Source organism: Danio rerio, chromosome 15 (assembly GCF_049306965.1).
Source record: "Danio rerio strain Tuebingen ecotype United States chromosome 15, GRCz12tu, whole genome shotgun sequence".
Classification (NCBI taxonomy): domain Eukaryota; kingdom Metazoa; phylum Chordata; class Actinopteri; order Cypriniformes; family Danionidae; genus Danio; species Danio rerio.
This window is the reverse complement of record NC_133190.1, coordinates 41,599,022-41,612,679: the sequence shown is the minus strand read 5'-3', so window position 1 is coordinate 41,612,679 and position 13,658 is coordinate 41,599,022. Positions and strand designations below refer to the sequence as shown.

At 40.3% G+C, this 13,658-nt stretch overlaps 1 protein-coding gene across 11 annotated transcripts in view; it reads right to left on the bottom strand.

Annotated features, from left to right (window-relative positions):
• Nucleotides 1-13,658, bottom strand: part of robo2 (roundabout, axon guidance receptor, homolog 2 (Drosophila)) — an 866,533-nt gene that overhangs the window by 334,655 nt on the left and 518,220 nt on the right. For all 11 annotated transcript variants that reach the window (XM_073923230.1, XM_073923224.1, XM_073923225.1 and 8 more), the window contains 1 exon segment: nt 8,002-8,328. In XM_073923230.1, coding sequence (XP_073779331.1) covers nt 8,002-8,328 — 327 coding nt within the window.

The window sequence follows — 13,658 nt, the reverse complement described above, 5'->3', positions numbered from 1 at the left end:
TATCGTATGGTTCAAAAACACTATAGTATTTACTATAAATGACTATAATATGTTTTCATGTGGGTTGTTGACTTACATCAGGATATAAAATGCAGATCATACTCTCCCCACCCCTGGTATAGCTGCATGCGCATGCAATTAATTCCATCCTCTTTTATTAGCTTTTACTGATGCCGGACGCGCAGTCAAACAGCTTGAGATGCAACAGAAAAAAAGCTTAACACCAGAAAGCACCATTTTCCCACTAATTACTTCATCTTACCAGTTCCAAATGCAGCCTAACGATACTCTTAATTGCTGAAGTGCCACGCTGAAGCGTATCAAAAGAACCTTTTCAAAATACGCCAGCCAATCCCAGCCTGGTGGCCTTTTAACAAACCAGCAACGACATCTGTTTCACCCTTCCCTCATTTGCATACTTTTTAAAGGTTACAAGTGAGCGAAACAGCACTTTTTTTTTAGGTCGCCGAGATTGGAAGTACATGTACGTTTTCACATTGTTATTAGCGCAGACCATTAGCAGACGCAAACACACACACATTCGCACCTTACAAGCTTAATTAATGCCCTCGTGTTCAACAAGCTTGTTGCCCTCGGATTTATAATTCACACACCTCTCTACCTGAGAAGAGATACAGGGGGCTAATTAACATTTTGCAGGTTGACCGTGCGCCCCCAGGTGTGACTTGTCACATAGCACCCCGTACACAAGCTACGACCAGAGATTTCGCCACTTTGAGCAAATTTATTCAAAGCAGGGCTTGCCTTGCTCTGACATAGTCTTCACAATGATTTATGAACCTGCTCATTGACCCAGTTTATCCAGAGACTGGAAAGAGAAAGACCACGAGAGAGATAGAAAGAGAGAGAGACATGAAGAAAGAACTTGCAACAAAAGAACTAAATATCTTTCCCAGGAGAAAAGGAGTGCCACAGGGTGCGGTAAAAAAGCCATTTTTACTCATCATACGCATTATAAGTCAAGCCAAACTTTATTCATATAGCACCTTGACATGAATGCTGACCAAAGTGCAGATCAAATACAAAAATAATTGGGGAAAGAACTGTATTTTATCCAATAAATGAAAATAATAGAAATATTTTAAAAGATCTATTAAAAAAAAATATCACCTAAAGAATTAAAGGTACACAGAAAAGAAAAAGTCTTTTAGTATTGTCTTTCTATCATTGTTGGGCATGTTCCTTTAAAAAAAAGTAATTGGTTACAAGTTACTTCGCACAAATAGTAACTGATTTAGTAACTGAGTTACATGATTATAAAAGTAACTAATTACCAGAGAATGTAACTATTGTGTTACTTCAAAAAAATCGAATTTGTCAAATGTGGTTGGGTTCCTGGTTTGAACCTCGGTTCAGTTGGCATTTCTGTGTGGAGTTTGCATGTTCTCCATGCGTTCGTGTCGGTTTCCTCTGGGTGCTCCGGTTTTCCCCACAGTCCAAAGAAATGTGGTACAGGTGAATTGGGTCTGTAGGGTATGAGTGTGTTTGTGTGTGTGTGTGGATGTTTCCCAGAGATGGGTTGTGGCTGGAAGGGCATCCGCTGCGTTAAAAATGTGCTGGATAAAATGGCGGTTATTTCCGCTGTGGCAACCCCGGATTAATAAAGGGACTAAGCCGACAAGAAAATGAATGAAAATGAATGAATAAAAGTTCCCTAAATGGCTTACAAGATAAGACCAATTAAAAAAAAAAGTGGTCAAAATCAGTAACAACTAGCCAGACCCCTAAGCTTTCATTTTCAGCATGAAAATTCTGTATTTTTATGCACTTTGATGCTAGCAAAAATGCTTTATGCATACTTTATATATTATGTATACATCCCCAGCAAAGAATGTGCCTTTAGGCTACAGTAGAAGTATGCGAACTGGGATTCAGCCAATCTCTCCCTGTGGCCTGTCAGCACCTTTTTTCTTCTTCTGCTCTAATTAAGACCTTATAAATGACAGGAAAGAGATTAATTTATGTTGAGGTAAGTGGGAAGACATGCTGGGTACATTTAAATGCAGAAACAGTACCATTAGACAAAGCGAAAGCCCTACATCTGACAGAAATGGGTTGATATGGAACAAAGAAGTTTTGTTGAGATGCCTTGCATCATCAGACAAAATGAAGCATTCTGCATCGTCGCTTTAAACTTTAATTGAAAGAAAGGTCCGTAACAAGATCTTGGTGTCTTCTTTGTTGCATTACTAATGGACAATTGTTAAAGACTAGCGTTTGAGATAATCCTGCATGAGCGGACACCTCCTTGCAATCTGCCTGGTTATTAATAATGCAGCAAGCTCCTTTCACAGGCCTCTCTCTGCTTCCTGCAGCCCAGCTTGGGGTCTCTCTGATCAGGCGGCTCCAGTGGTCCACAGCAAACGCCTGCCTGCAATCTGTTTCAACAGAGCCATTCACTCAGCTTGCGGGGGTGCGGACTGACCCCATACAAGAAGGAGGGAGAGAGACGAGACTGTATATCGCAACAGGAGACGACTTGTGAGTTGATGACGAAAAAGTGACGGGTTGCAATCAAAGTTTTACCCCTTTTACAAGATGTAAGATAAGCCTTTGGTGTCTCCAGAAAGTGTCTGTGAGGTTTCAGCTCAAAACACCCATCAGATTATTTATTACACAATACAGAATGTGCCCATCTTGGTGTCTCAAGATAATGTCGCTTTTTTCTGTAGCCTGCGCCTTTAAATGCAAATGAACTGAATCTCCCTGCCCACCATTATCACATGCGTTATAACAGATAAACAGCCACCAGTGACAGAGACAAATACCAAGTAAGTTTATTTGATGTATATGTGTTGGAGTTTTTTCAAGCCTTTCTGAAACGATGAGTGACACACTATTCCCATTGCAAAGTTTGCATCATGCAGCTGGGGTGATTCTAGAAGTTAAGAATTACATAGCAATTTTAAAGTCTTTCTTACAAACATGCTTTGTTTTAAAATGTGATAAACTTGTCAAACTCATTCTTGAGGTGCAGCTGATCACAGAGAGTTGGAACAGATCTTCAGTCAATTTGGTGGGTGAGAAAAACAGCACTACTAAGTCACAATGCCATTGGCCTCAAAAATCACTGGAATTTGTATCCAATTTTAACATCAGGAAAAAAAAAAAGAAACTTGTGTTTAAATCACTCCAATGTGAAAGTGGACACACTATACATACACAGAGTTCCATCCAAACAGCATCTAAAAGTTGATTTTGCAACATAGGTGCCCTTTAAAAAATGAATGTCGCAAAAAAAAAAAAAAAAGTCAGGAACTTTCGCCACATTTTTTCAGTCTGTCACTGAAAGCCAGCTGTTTGTTTTGGAGGTGAACCCTTTATATGTATGCACGTCTGGGAGTATTTCATATAGATCAGATATACACAGCTGGCTATAAAATCAACATTTACTTCTAGAGAAAACAACGCCGCTTCAGAATCTTTCGGCGATGTGACAGATGAAGCATATTTTGCTTGGAGCAACACATGAGCAGTATGGGTTTAGATTGGCTTCGCTTCTGTGATCACACACCAGTAAAGAGAAGTTTTATGAGTGGAAATTGTGTAACGGAACACAGCTGAGGGCTTTCGTTTAAATACAGTTCTTGGTCGTTCCTGCTGTAGGTTTAGTATCCGCTGTCCCGCTAACCTTACGACCCTTCACCTCTCACCCGAAAGTCGTAAAGCATCCTACAGCTCATTTAAACTCTTTCACTCACCTCTGCCTGTGTCTGAAACCTCAAAAATACAGCCTTTGCAAGCTGAACGCACTGTAAAAAAAATGCAGGGTTCCACAAGATTCATTCATGTTGTCCCAACACTAATTGATTAAGTTAATGTAATAAATTTAAGTCAATTAAATATAAAACAATTAAGTTGTCCCCCCAAAAAACTTTGAATAAGCAGCAAAAATATTTTTTGCAACATAGGCTCATTCTCAAAACATAGCCCTACTGTATATATACGTTTATTTTCACGCCTACCTCCGTATGGACGGGTTTACCACTGTTACCAGTTTGTTAGGTAGCTCGACATGTATGTCGGCGGACTTGAGATGCAGAGAGGAGTTGACCGAGACAATAAGGTTCGAGTCTTGTGAAGAATGGGTCAGGCGGGTCAATCGTTGCATTTTAAAATGCTATTGGTTGGGTTTTGGGAATAGGGAAGAAGAGGGGGGGGTCGTTTGGTTGGTCAGTCAGAAAGTCAGTCAATCGACAGTTGAAATAGCAGAAATTTAAGATCTCAAAAAGCATACACAGCACCCTCTGGTGGATTTGCGCAAACAAAAACAGCAAAAAAAAAAAAAAAATGCTCCCGAGACATAGTCTGCTGTCTCCAGAAATGTATATAGCAGTACATAATCAAAACGAGACTGGGTTGACTTTTTTGAGTCTATGGAGGTGGAAAGAACTAAGCTAGATGTATATAAATACAGAAATAACTCATAATTGATTTGGAAATTAGGGCAGAATAATATATCATTTCAGCATATATATGGTCAATATGCTCATCTCCAAGAGTCTTATCGCAGGGTATGCAATGTTGAGTCAGTATTATAGTTGATTAGCACCAGAGGTCAGAACACACAAGACACTGCAGTGTGACTTTAAAGCATTCCTGCACAAGAAAGTATGATTGTTGAATTTGATTTGACATTTGATTCTTCATTTGATTTGATTTCTGCTCCTGAATATTCTGATTAAGAGTCTACAATGTAAACAGCGATTTTTGATTAATTTAATCTGATTAAGGTCATGGTCGAACTAAACAGAAATGGAATTAAGACATGTGGAGTATGCGCATTGTAGTTGCATTACTGAAGTGCAGTACAGACATGTAAACACTGCAATTACCGCAGAGTAGGATTTTCACCGCATTTGGTGATAGGATAGTGCATACACACATGGCTGTTAGTCACAATTCTCTGCACCTACAGAGTCAGTGAAGGACTATAGACACCTGCATCATGAATTTTAGAGGTTGTTTTTTTTTCCATACGGCATGTGGTATAAAATTCCATTAAAACAACACTCTTCCTGCAGTTCATACTCACATCCAACATCTTGTTTGTCACTGGGGCATGCATGAAATGTTCCTGAACGAAAGTAAAAGTACCAAACTGCAGTTGAAGTCGACAAATTAAAAATGAAACATCTGAAATTACATAAAACTCTTGAGGAAATGTGGATACCGTAGTGACGTAATGACGTTAATTGGATTATGTGCTATAACATGTAAAACGGGAGTTTTAAATTGTAACATTCAAAAAGCAACTCATGTAAACACTTTAGTCATATTATTCTCATATTCAGATGAAGGCAAATAATTTAAAGTCAATCTAAATGAATGAATTATTTCCGAAAAGAGCTATTCTGAGCTCATCTGGCGAAACTGTATTGATATCGCAATATGTATTGCAGTAAAACTGATTTTTTCACCTATCATGCAGCCCTATTAGAAACATCAATTGTTTTGATTTGATTTCAACAGATCTTCTGAGACATAAATGCTTTAGTCACTAAATATTTTCTTGATTTGATATTACTGTATGGTGTGTTGGATGGTGTTTCATTACAAGGAACTTTCATTCATAAAACGGTGCCTTTTCAGATTGTGATTCATACACAGCCTGTGTCTAAGCACACACGGAGAGCTGAAAGCAAGAATTGAGAGGGGGAAGTGGGAGAGAGAGAACGATACAAGAGGAAAAAAAAGAATAATCGGGGACTTCATCAATTTTTCATGAATTTTCATTTAGGCGAGGAGACCCCTCTTAGTGCGATCGATAGATCAAGCTGCTGTCACACAGTTAGCACCTGGGGGCCGCCACCACTGCCTCGCAGGAGCTGAGAGGATCAGAGAAAACACACACCCCCTGCCAGTTACACCAGTGAAAACACACAGATACACTCACAAACTGTCTTTATACCTTTCTATAAATACAAACGCTACTGTACGTAACCCGAAATGCAGTGCGCATCATCAATTAAAGGTTAAAAATAGAACATTTATTCAGAAATATTACCGAAAAGCACACCGGAATTGCCAGCTCCAATGCTATCCTCTGCAAAAACTGACACACACACACACATCGTCTCCGCATTTCTACCCTTTAACCCAAATCACCGTCCTGCATCATCAATTACAGGTTATAAATAGAAAATGCAGCGGCGTTCAAAATGTACTGGCTCTCAAAACCTTCCCACAATCCCTTCATCTAGAGTTACCCTATCCAACAGCTAAACACACACACTCACACACACCCTCTCATTACTGCATGGGGTCTTGGCTGCAGCACACAGAGCCAATTTAGTTATCCATTCATTCAATATTTATCATCATATCCTCATTTCATGATGGATCGCTCCTATTTTCATAACAATGCATAAGAGGGGCCGGAGGTATTGATCAACTCGGGGTTGAAACAGACTTTAAGATAGCAGCTCACTTAGATTGCAGGTCTAGACTACAAACCCAGCGAAGCACAACCGATACTCCTTAATCTCTAATGACTTTTGCCTTGGCATTATGGCTGAGCAAGTGTAGTTGGCTTTTGTGTAACACTAAAAGAAATAAGGGCGCGAGTACAACTTTAGTTGTTGCATTGTATTTAGCAATCAAAGAGACCACAAAGTCCCAGAACAATATACGCAAGGTCTTAGCAAGCAATTTTTGTGTTTAAAAAGAAGTCTAATATACATTTAAACATAGTTAGCTTGGCTAAAACAAGGCTAAATTTGGGATGTCAGTGGAAGTCTAATAGACATCTAAGAACAGCCCAAAACTACACTAGTCAACTGATACACAGGAATGATTACACATGTGAAGTCTGTCTTATATGTGTAATTGATAACTAGTCTAGTATTCCCCTGCTGAAAAATCCAGCTTAAACTAGCCTAAGCTGGTTGGCTAGTTTGAGCTGGTTGACCAGCCTGGTTTTAGAGTGGTTTTGGCCATTTCCAGGCTGGTTTCTAGCCATTTCCTGCCTGGTCTTAGCTGGTCAGGCTGGAAAATGACCAGCTAAAACCAACTAAAACCAGCGCGGTTTAGGCTGGACACAGCTGGCTTTGGCTGGGCTCCTAGCCTGGTTAGGCTGGTCAAGCTGGTTTTAGCTGGAAGCTAACACCAGGCTGGAAATAGCTGGAAACCAGCCTGGAAATGACCAAAACCCCTCTAAAACCAGGCTGGTCAACCAGCTCAAACCAGCCAACCAGCCTATGCTGGTTTAGGCTGTTTTTTAGCAGGGTCAAGTATTCTTAGATGTCTATTAGATTTTCACTGGCCAAATTTAGCCTTGTTTTAGCCAAGACATCTATGTTTAGACATCTATTAGACATCTATCAAACATACGAATTGCTTGGTGAGGGTGATTTAGCAAAAGAGTTTCATTGGCTTCAACAGTCAATCAATCAATGATTCAGCAAAAAAAAAAAAGCCTTAGTTAAAATAGCAAACTCACTGGCTAGCAGAAAAGATTAGCTGTTACACATAATGGTCTCTGATTAGCTTGGGAATTGACCCCAGGGGAGAGCCATCTTCAAAGCCAAACCCATCTACAGGTTGTCAATAAACCCCCCTTTCAATTTTTGCTTTCCTGTGTAGAGCATCTACACCCTCTCCCTTCCCTACCAACCACGCTCTTTCATCTGAGTCTTTCCTTGCTACATTTCCATTTCGTCAAAAGGAAAAACTAAAATCCTGGCAGGTTGTGCTGAAACAGACTGACAAATCAAAGATTTGCTAAAACATATGCCGAGCTAATTAAACTCCGCAGCCAACTGCTAAATATTTTTTCCATCTCTTATTTTGGAAGTAGGGAAATTAGACTCTATCCAAAATCCTTCCAATGCAGTACCAAGTCCACCAAAATCTAGGTCTATAATGCTAGCACTGCAGCATGCTAAAAGGTGAATTATTTTGTAGTAGGGTTGACCTTGTCCAAATATATAGTTCCCCAACAATTAGCCAAGACAGTAGTTGAAGAAATCTTCTACTTACATGCTACTTCCAGCGAGGCGTTTCGACTGACTGCTTCCCCCAAGTAGTTGCGTGCCACACAGACGTACGCCCCCTCATCAGGTTTGCTGCGGCGTCCATGTACGATACGCAGGAAGAAGAGCGAACCACTGGGAAGGAGCATGCGGTGAGATCGAGGGTCATCTTTGTCCGTTTCAACTCGTTCTCCATCCTTGTACCACTCCACGGTGGGAGTTGGCCGACCCTCCGCCTTGCAGTTTAGGGTGGCTGGCTCGCCCTTTGACACGATCAGATCGGAGGGGTGTTCTACAATCCGAGGTGGAGAATCTTCCTGCCGCAGACGGGATCCTGGAAAACAGAGAGAGAGGACGACTTGTCAGGACCAGTTTCACATTTAATGTTTGTCTAAGACAGGGGCGTGCAAACTCGGTCCTGGAGGTCCGGTGTCCAGCAGATTTTAGCTACAACTTGCCTCAACACACCTGCATGGATGTTTCTAGAAAGCCTAGTAAGAGCTTGATTAGCTAGCCAAGGTTGTCTGATTGGGGTTGAAACTAAACTTTGAAGGACACTGGCCCTCCAGGACCGAGTTAGGACACCCCTGGTTTAAGACAACAGAGCATAGTGCACCCACTAGTTTTGATCCTATTTTTTAAAATCTGTTCTATCTTATCTGGTCAAGCTGGTACAGTAGCTTCTACAGATTTCCTATAGCATTTACGTTAACATTTAACAGTTTCTTTCTTTTGTTGAACACCCAAAGGAGATATTATGACAATTGCTGGTTGTTGGCACCCACTGACTTGCATCAGGGGTGCTCAACCCCTTATCCTGGAGATCTACCTTCCTGCTGAGTTCAGCTCCAACCCTGCTCAAACACACCTGAACTAATTAATTAGGATCTGAACAGCACTTGATAGTTACAGGCAGGTGTGGTTGATAAGGGTTGGAACTGAAATCTGCAGGATGGTAGATCTTCAGGAACAGGGTTGGCCAGCCCCAACTTACATAGTAGGAATAAAACATAACTAGTCAATGGGTGCCAGCTTGGCCCAAGGGGTTAATAGAGAACATACATTTGTTAATCAGCCATGGGTATTAAATCCTTCTCCTAGAGGTCCAACTTACCCACAACACACCAGCATTCTTTTGAATCATTTTATAATATTTGATTAGCTGATTCAATTGATAAATTTGGGGTTGGAGCTAAACTCTGCAAGAAAGGGGCCCTCTAAAGGGAGTACTGGTCAAGTCTTGGCAATCACAATCGAGCAAGTTTGATCTCCAAAAAGCATTTAACCTACAAAAAACAAGCTTTAAGTTATGCTAACCTTAATGAGTAATCCCTTTAAACAATGCTTTATCTCTACTGCCAGTTGTTCACTGAGAATAAAAAAAAGCAATGTTTCTAAAGCCAAGTCAAAAACACAACACGGCTCTCTGATCCAGCACACTAATTTCGGGTGCCACATAGTGAGCTGGCAAGCCATTTGGGACTTGCCCTCTGTGACAGAGAGGTTCAGGGGTTTAGACTCACACTGTGTTAAAATGCTAATCCCCTGAACGTTCCCCTGCATGGCCCTGCATTTGGTATGGATAATGCTAGCAGCCCACGCTAGGAGTCTGGCCCTTATGATAATAGATTGCGGAAAGAGCAGTGTGAGCCTTAACCCTAGAGATAAGAAGCCAGAGGCCACCCCGAATTTACATCACTAAGGCACGGGCTAAAGACGGACAAAAGCAGCTTCTGATCCCACCCAAAAACTGGCCAAAAAGAGAGACTAAGCCTGAGCCGCTGGCGCTGCCATCAGATGAATGCTGTAAGCTTCACATGGTTCAATAGCACATGGCTAGCATGGAAACACCCTTGAGATTGTGAATGCTGATTTTCAACTTCTTTTAAAAATTTGAATCACATTAGGAGTGATTTTCACAAATCTGCGAAGGGGGAATGAAATACGATTTTTGCATTGTACTATAAAAGGATAGATACACATTTGTGTGAGTTGGAATATACTATGTAGAATATTTGTTGACCGAATAATCAAAACGTTTCATAAAAAGAAGAAAAATTACTATTCATTAAATAATTTTCCTTTGGCTTAGTCCCCTATTTATCAGGGGTCACCACAGAGGAATGAACCCTGAACCAGCATTTGTTTTATGCAGCGGATACCTTTCCAACTGCAATACATTACTGGGAAACACCCATACATACTCATACACACACACTCATACACTACGGTCAATTTAGTTTTACCCAATTCACCCATTAGCGCATGTCTTTAGACTGTGGGGGAACCGCAGCACCCGGAGGAAACCCACACGAACACGAGGACAACATGCAACCAGAAATGCCAACTGGCTGGACCAGAAGTCGAACCAACGTCCTTTTTGCTGTGAGGCGACAGTGCTAACCACTGAGCCGCCGTGTTGCTGACTATATCATATTTAAAAAATATATATATAAATTCATGTATTCACAATAAAGGGACAGTGTACAATAATAAACATTTCTCAAGAATGTAAATAAACTCAAATAGCTAGTTTTCATTGGCAGCCACCAATGAAGCCACGAATGAGCCGCCATGCTGCACCACTGTATCACATTCGTTCATTCATTTATTAATTTTCTTTTTGTCTTAGTTCCTTTATTCATCAGGGGTCGCCATAGCAGAACTTATCCAGCATATGTTTTACACAGCAGATGACCTTTCAGCTGCAACCCAGTACTGGGAAACACCCATACACTTTTATTCACACACATACACTACAGCCAATTTAGTTTAATCAATTGTTTTGTACTGCATATCTTTGGACTATGTTTGGAAACCAGAGCACCCATGCCAACATGGGGAGATCATGCAAACTCAGAAATGGGGACTCGAACCAGCGACCTTCTTGCTGTGAGGCAACAGTGCTAACCACTGAGCCACTGTGTTGCCAACTTTATCACATTTAAAAAGAAAAAATTTAAATGTATGATTGATGTATGTGGATTCATTCATTCATTTATTCACAATAAAGGGACAGTGTACAAGAATCAACATTTCTCAAAAATGTTAATGTACCCAAATTAGCTGAAGGCTAGTTTTCATTGATAGTTCCTTTTTCAGATGTTATAGGCCTAAAAACCAACAAAAATACAAATTCTAAACATAAACAAGACTCAAATACACAAATGAAAAATGAAATGAAAAATAAATAATGCTTTAAATGTCAATTATACTAAGATCGGAGTTAAAAAAATAGCTTAAATCTAAGAACAGAAGGTAATCTGAGGACACCATCATAGCATAAAAACAAATGAAATGCTTCCTTTTTGTACAAATCCAGCCTTAACAATTACACAGGAGCATACGAAAGATTATCGAGACCATCAAACTATATCTACAAATGAACAACAAAAATGAGCCTGTCCAATGTACAGCTAGTGGCTAAATCTCCCAGGGGAGTAGCATGCTAGCAGTGCTGTGCAGCTTTGTTTGTTTAGCTCTGCTAAAACAGCTGGCTGCTAACCGTTTGTTCAACAGAAAAAGCACTGCAGAGCGCAGGACGGACCTCCTACGATCTGAAAGCCCCAACGGCAGCAGCAAGCCTGGGCTGAAGGTGGCCGTGTCCTCTCTCGGGATAGCAGGTGTGCGGTGATGATGTACAAGAGTTCACTGCGGTGGTAAACTCTTTCGGTTGCTGACGTATGGAACTGAGGTAAAGTTGTTTAGGATCATTGCTAAAAGCAGGTCCAGTGCAGGGAATATCAGAGAAGCCAGCTTGTTTGATGGCATTATACAAAATATATGTTTTGCTGAGGCTTCACGGAGGCGCAGTGGGTAGCACAATCGCCTCACAGCAAGAAGGTCACTGGTTCGAGCCTCGGCTGGGTCAGTTGGCATTTCAGTTTGCATGTTCTCCCCGTTTTCGCATGGGTTTCCTCCGGGTGCTCTGGTTTCCCCCAAAAGTCCAAACACATGCGCTATAGGTGAATTGGTTAAGCTAAATTGTCCATAGTGTAAGTGAATGAGTGTGTTTGGATGTTTCCCAATGATGGGTTGCAGCTGGAAGGGCATCCTCTGCGTAAAACATATGCTGGACAAGATGGCGGATCATTCCGATGTCATGGCGACCCCTGATTAATAAAGGGATTAAGCCGAAAAGAAAATGAACGCTTTGCTGAGTCTGGTGTGTGTTAGACAGCTCTAAATGTTCCCGCAGTGCAGTATGGACTCTGTTAAAGGGAGCGAGGTCTCCCACTTCACCTAATTTGTGCTAATTCCTGCCATTTCCCTCTCATTGATTAGTGATCATTCCGACTGTCGTCTGTCTAAGTGGGGCCACACACAAACCCCAGAACAGACTGGGAGGATCACACAAGGGACAGGCTCCTGACAGGGTGAGATCTTATCCTGTACCCTCCAGGTTTCATGTTTAAGCCGTGCTGCATACTATGAAACTGAGCTCTGCTGAAGTTTGCAGATACACTGATTTTGCCCTCTCGCATGTCTTCTTTTCCCATCTCTCTCAGCAGTCTGCATCGCTCAAAACCAGAAGTGTCAAACTTATTTTATGTACTACGGCTCAAGGTTATTTTAGTAAAGGAAAACAAAAACTAAGTTAAAACTGATTTACATTAACAGAAATAAAATGTTAAATATTCACAATAAACAACAAACTAAAACTAAACAAAACTAACAACAGACATTGAAAAACTTACTGAAATAAAATAGCAAAAATAGCAAAAATAAACAATTGTTTTTAGAATCCATAAGTGTTCGTTCTGTGTTGGAAACATGACCTGCAGATGGTGCTTTTATAGGTAAAAACATCAGTCAAGCGCATGATTATGTATTAAAACATCTTAAACATTAAACATGTGCTCTATCATGTCTTCATTTGCCAACAATGTAAACTAGGGAAGTACATATACAGTATAATCTTTGATATGAAGGCATTACCTGAACTCTTTAAATTTTCTACATTAATTCAATTTGGTTTAGTGTATTTTCAAACAAATGTTTTATTTTTATTACTTGTAGGTTTGCACAGTGGTTAATGAAAATTTTGTTTTCATTAAACCTTGTTTTGCATTAAATGTGTTCTTTAACTCTGATAAACTATATTACCTAACAAAAGTTTAGTCGTCTATCCAAGTTTTAGGAACAACAAATAATACCTTGACGTCTTGTAGATCATTTGGCATCCAAAGTGGCTTATATGAAAGGCAAAGGCCTCTAGATTACGCTTATTTTACTAAAATAAAATATGATCATGCCTTGATTTTTAATGATTTAATTAGGACAGTAAGGTCTGACTTTGCCTTTGACTTAGACAAAAGTCTTGTCACTTAACAGAAATAATGTACAGAATAAAATATAGAGTCATGGTGCAGTGGAAAAAAGAATTGACATTGTGTATGACTCCCATGAGCTTGGAGGACTGCATCCATACATCTCTGCAATGACTCAAATAACTTATGAATAAAGTCATCTGGAATCGCAAAGAAACCATTCTTGAAGGACTCATCAAGAGTCTTTGGATTTATCTTCAATGCCTCCTTCTTCATCTTACCCCATACATGCTCAATAATGTTCATGTCTGGTGACTGGACTGGCCAATCCTTGATCTTCTTTGCTTTCAGGAACTTTGATGTGGAGGCTGAAGTATGACAAGGAGCGCTATCC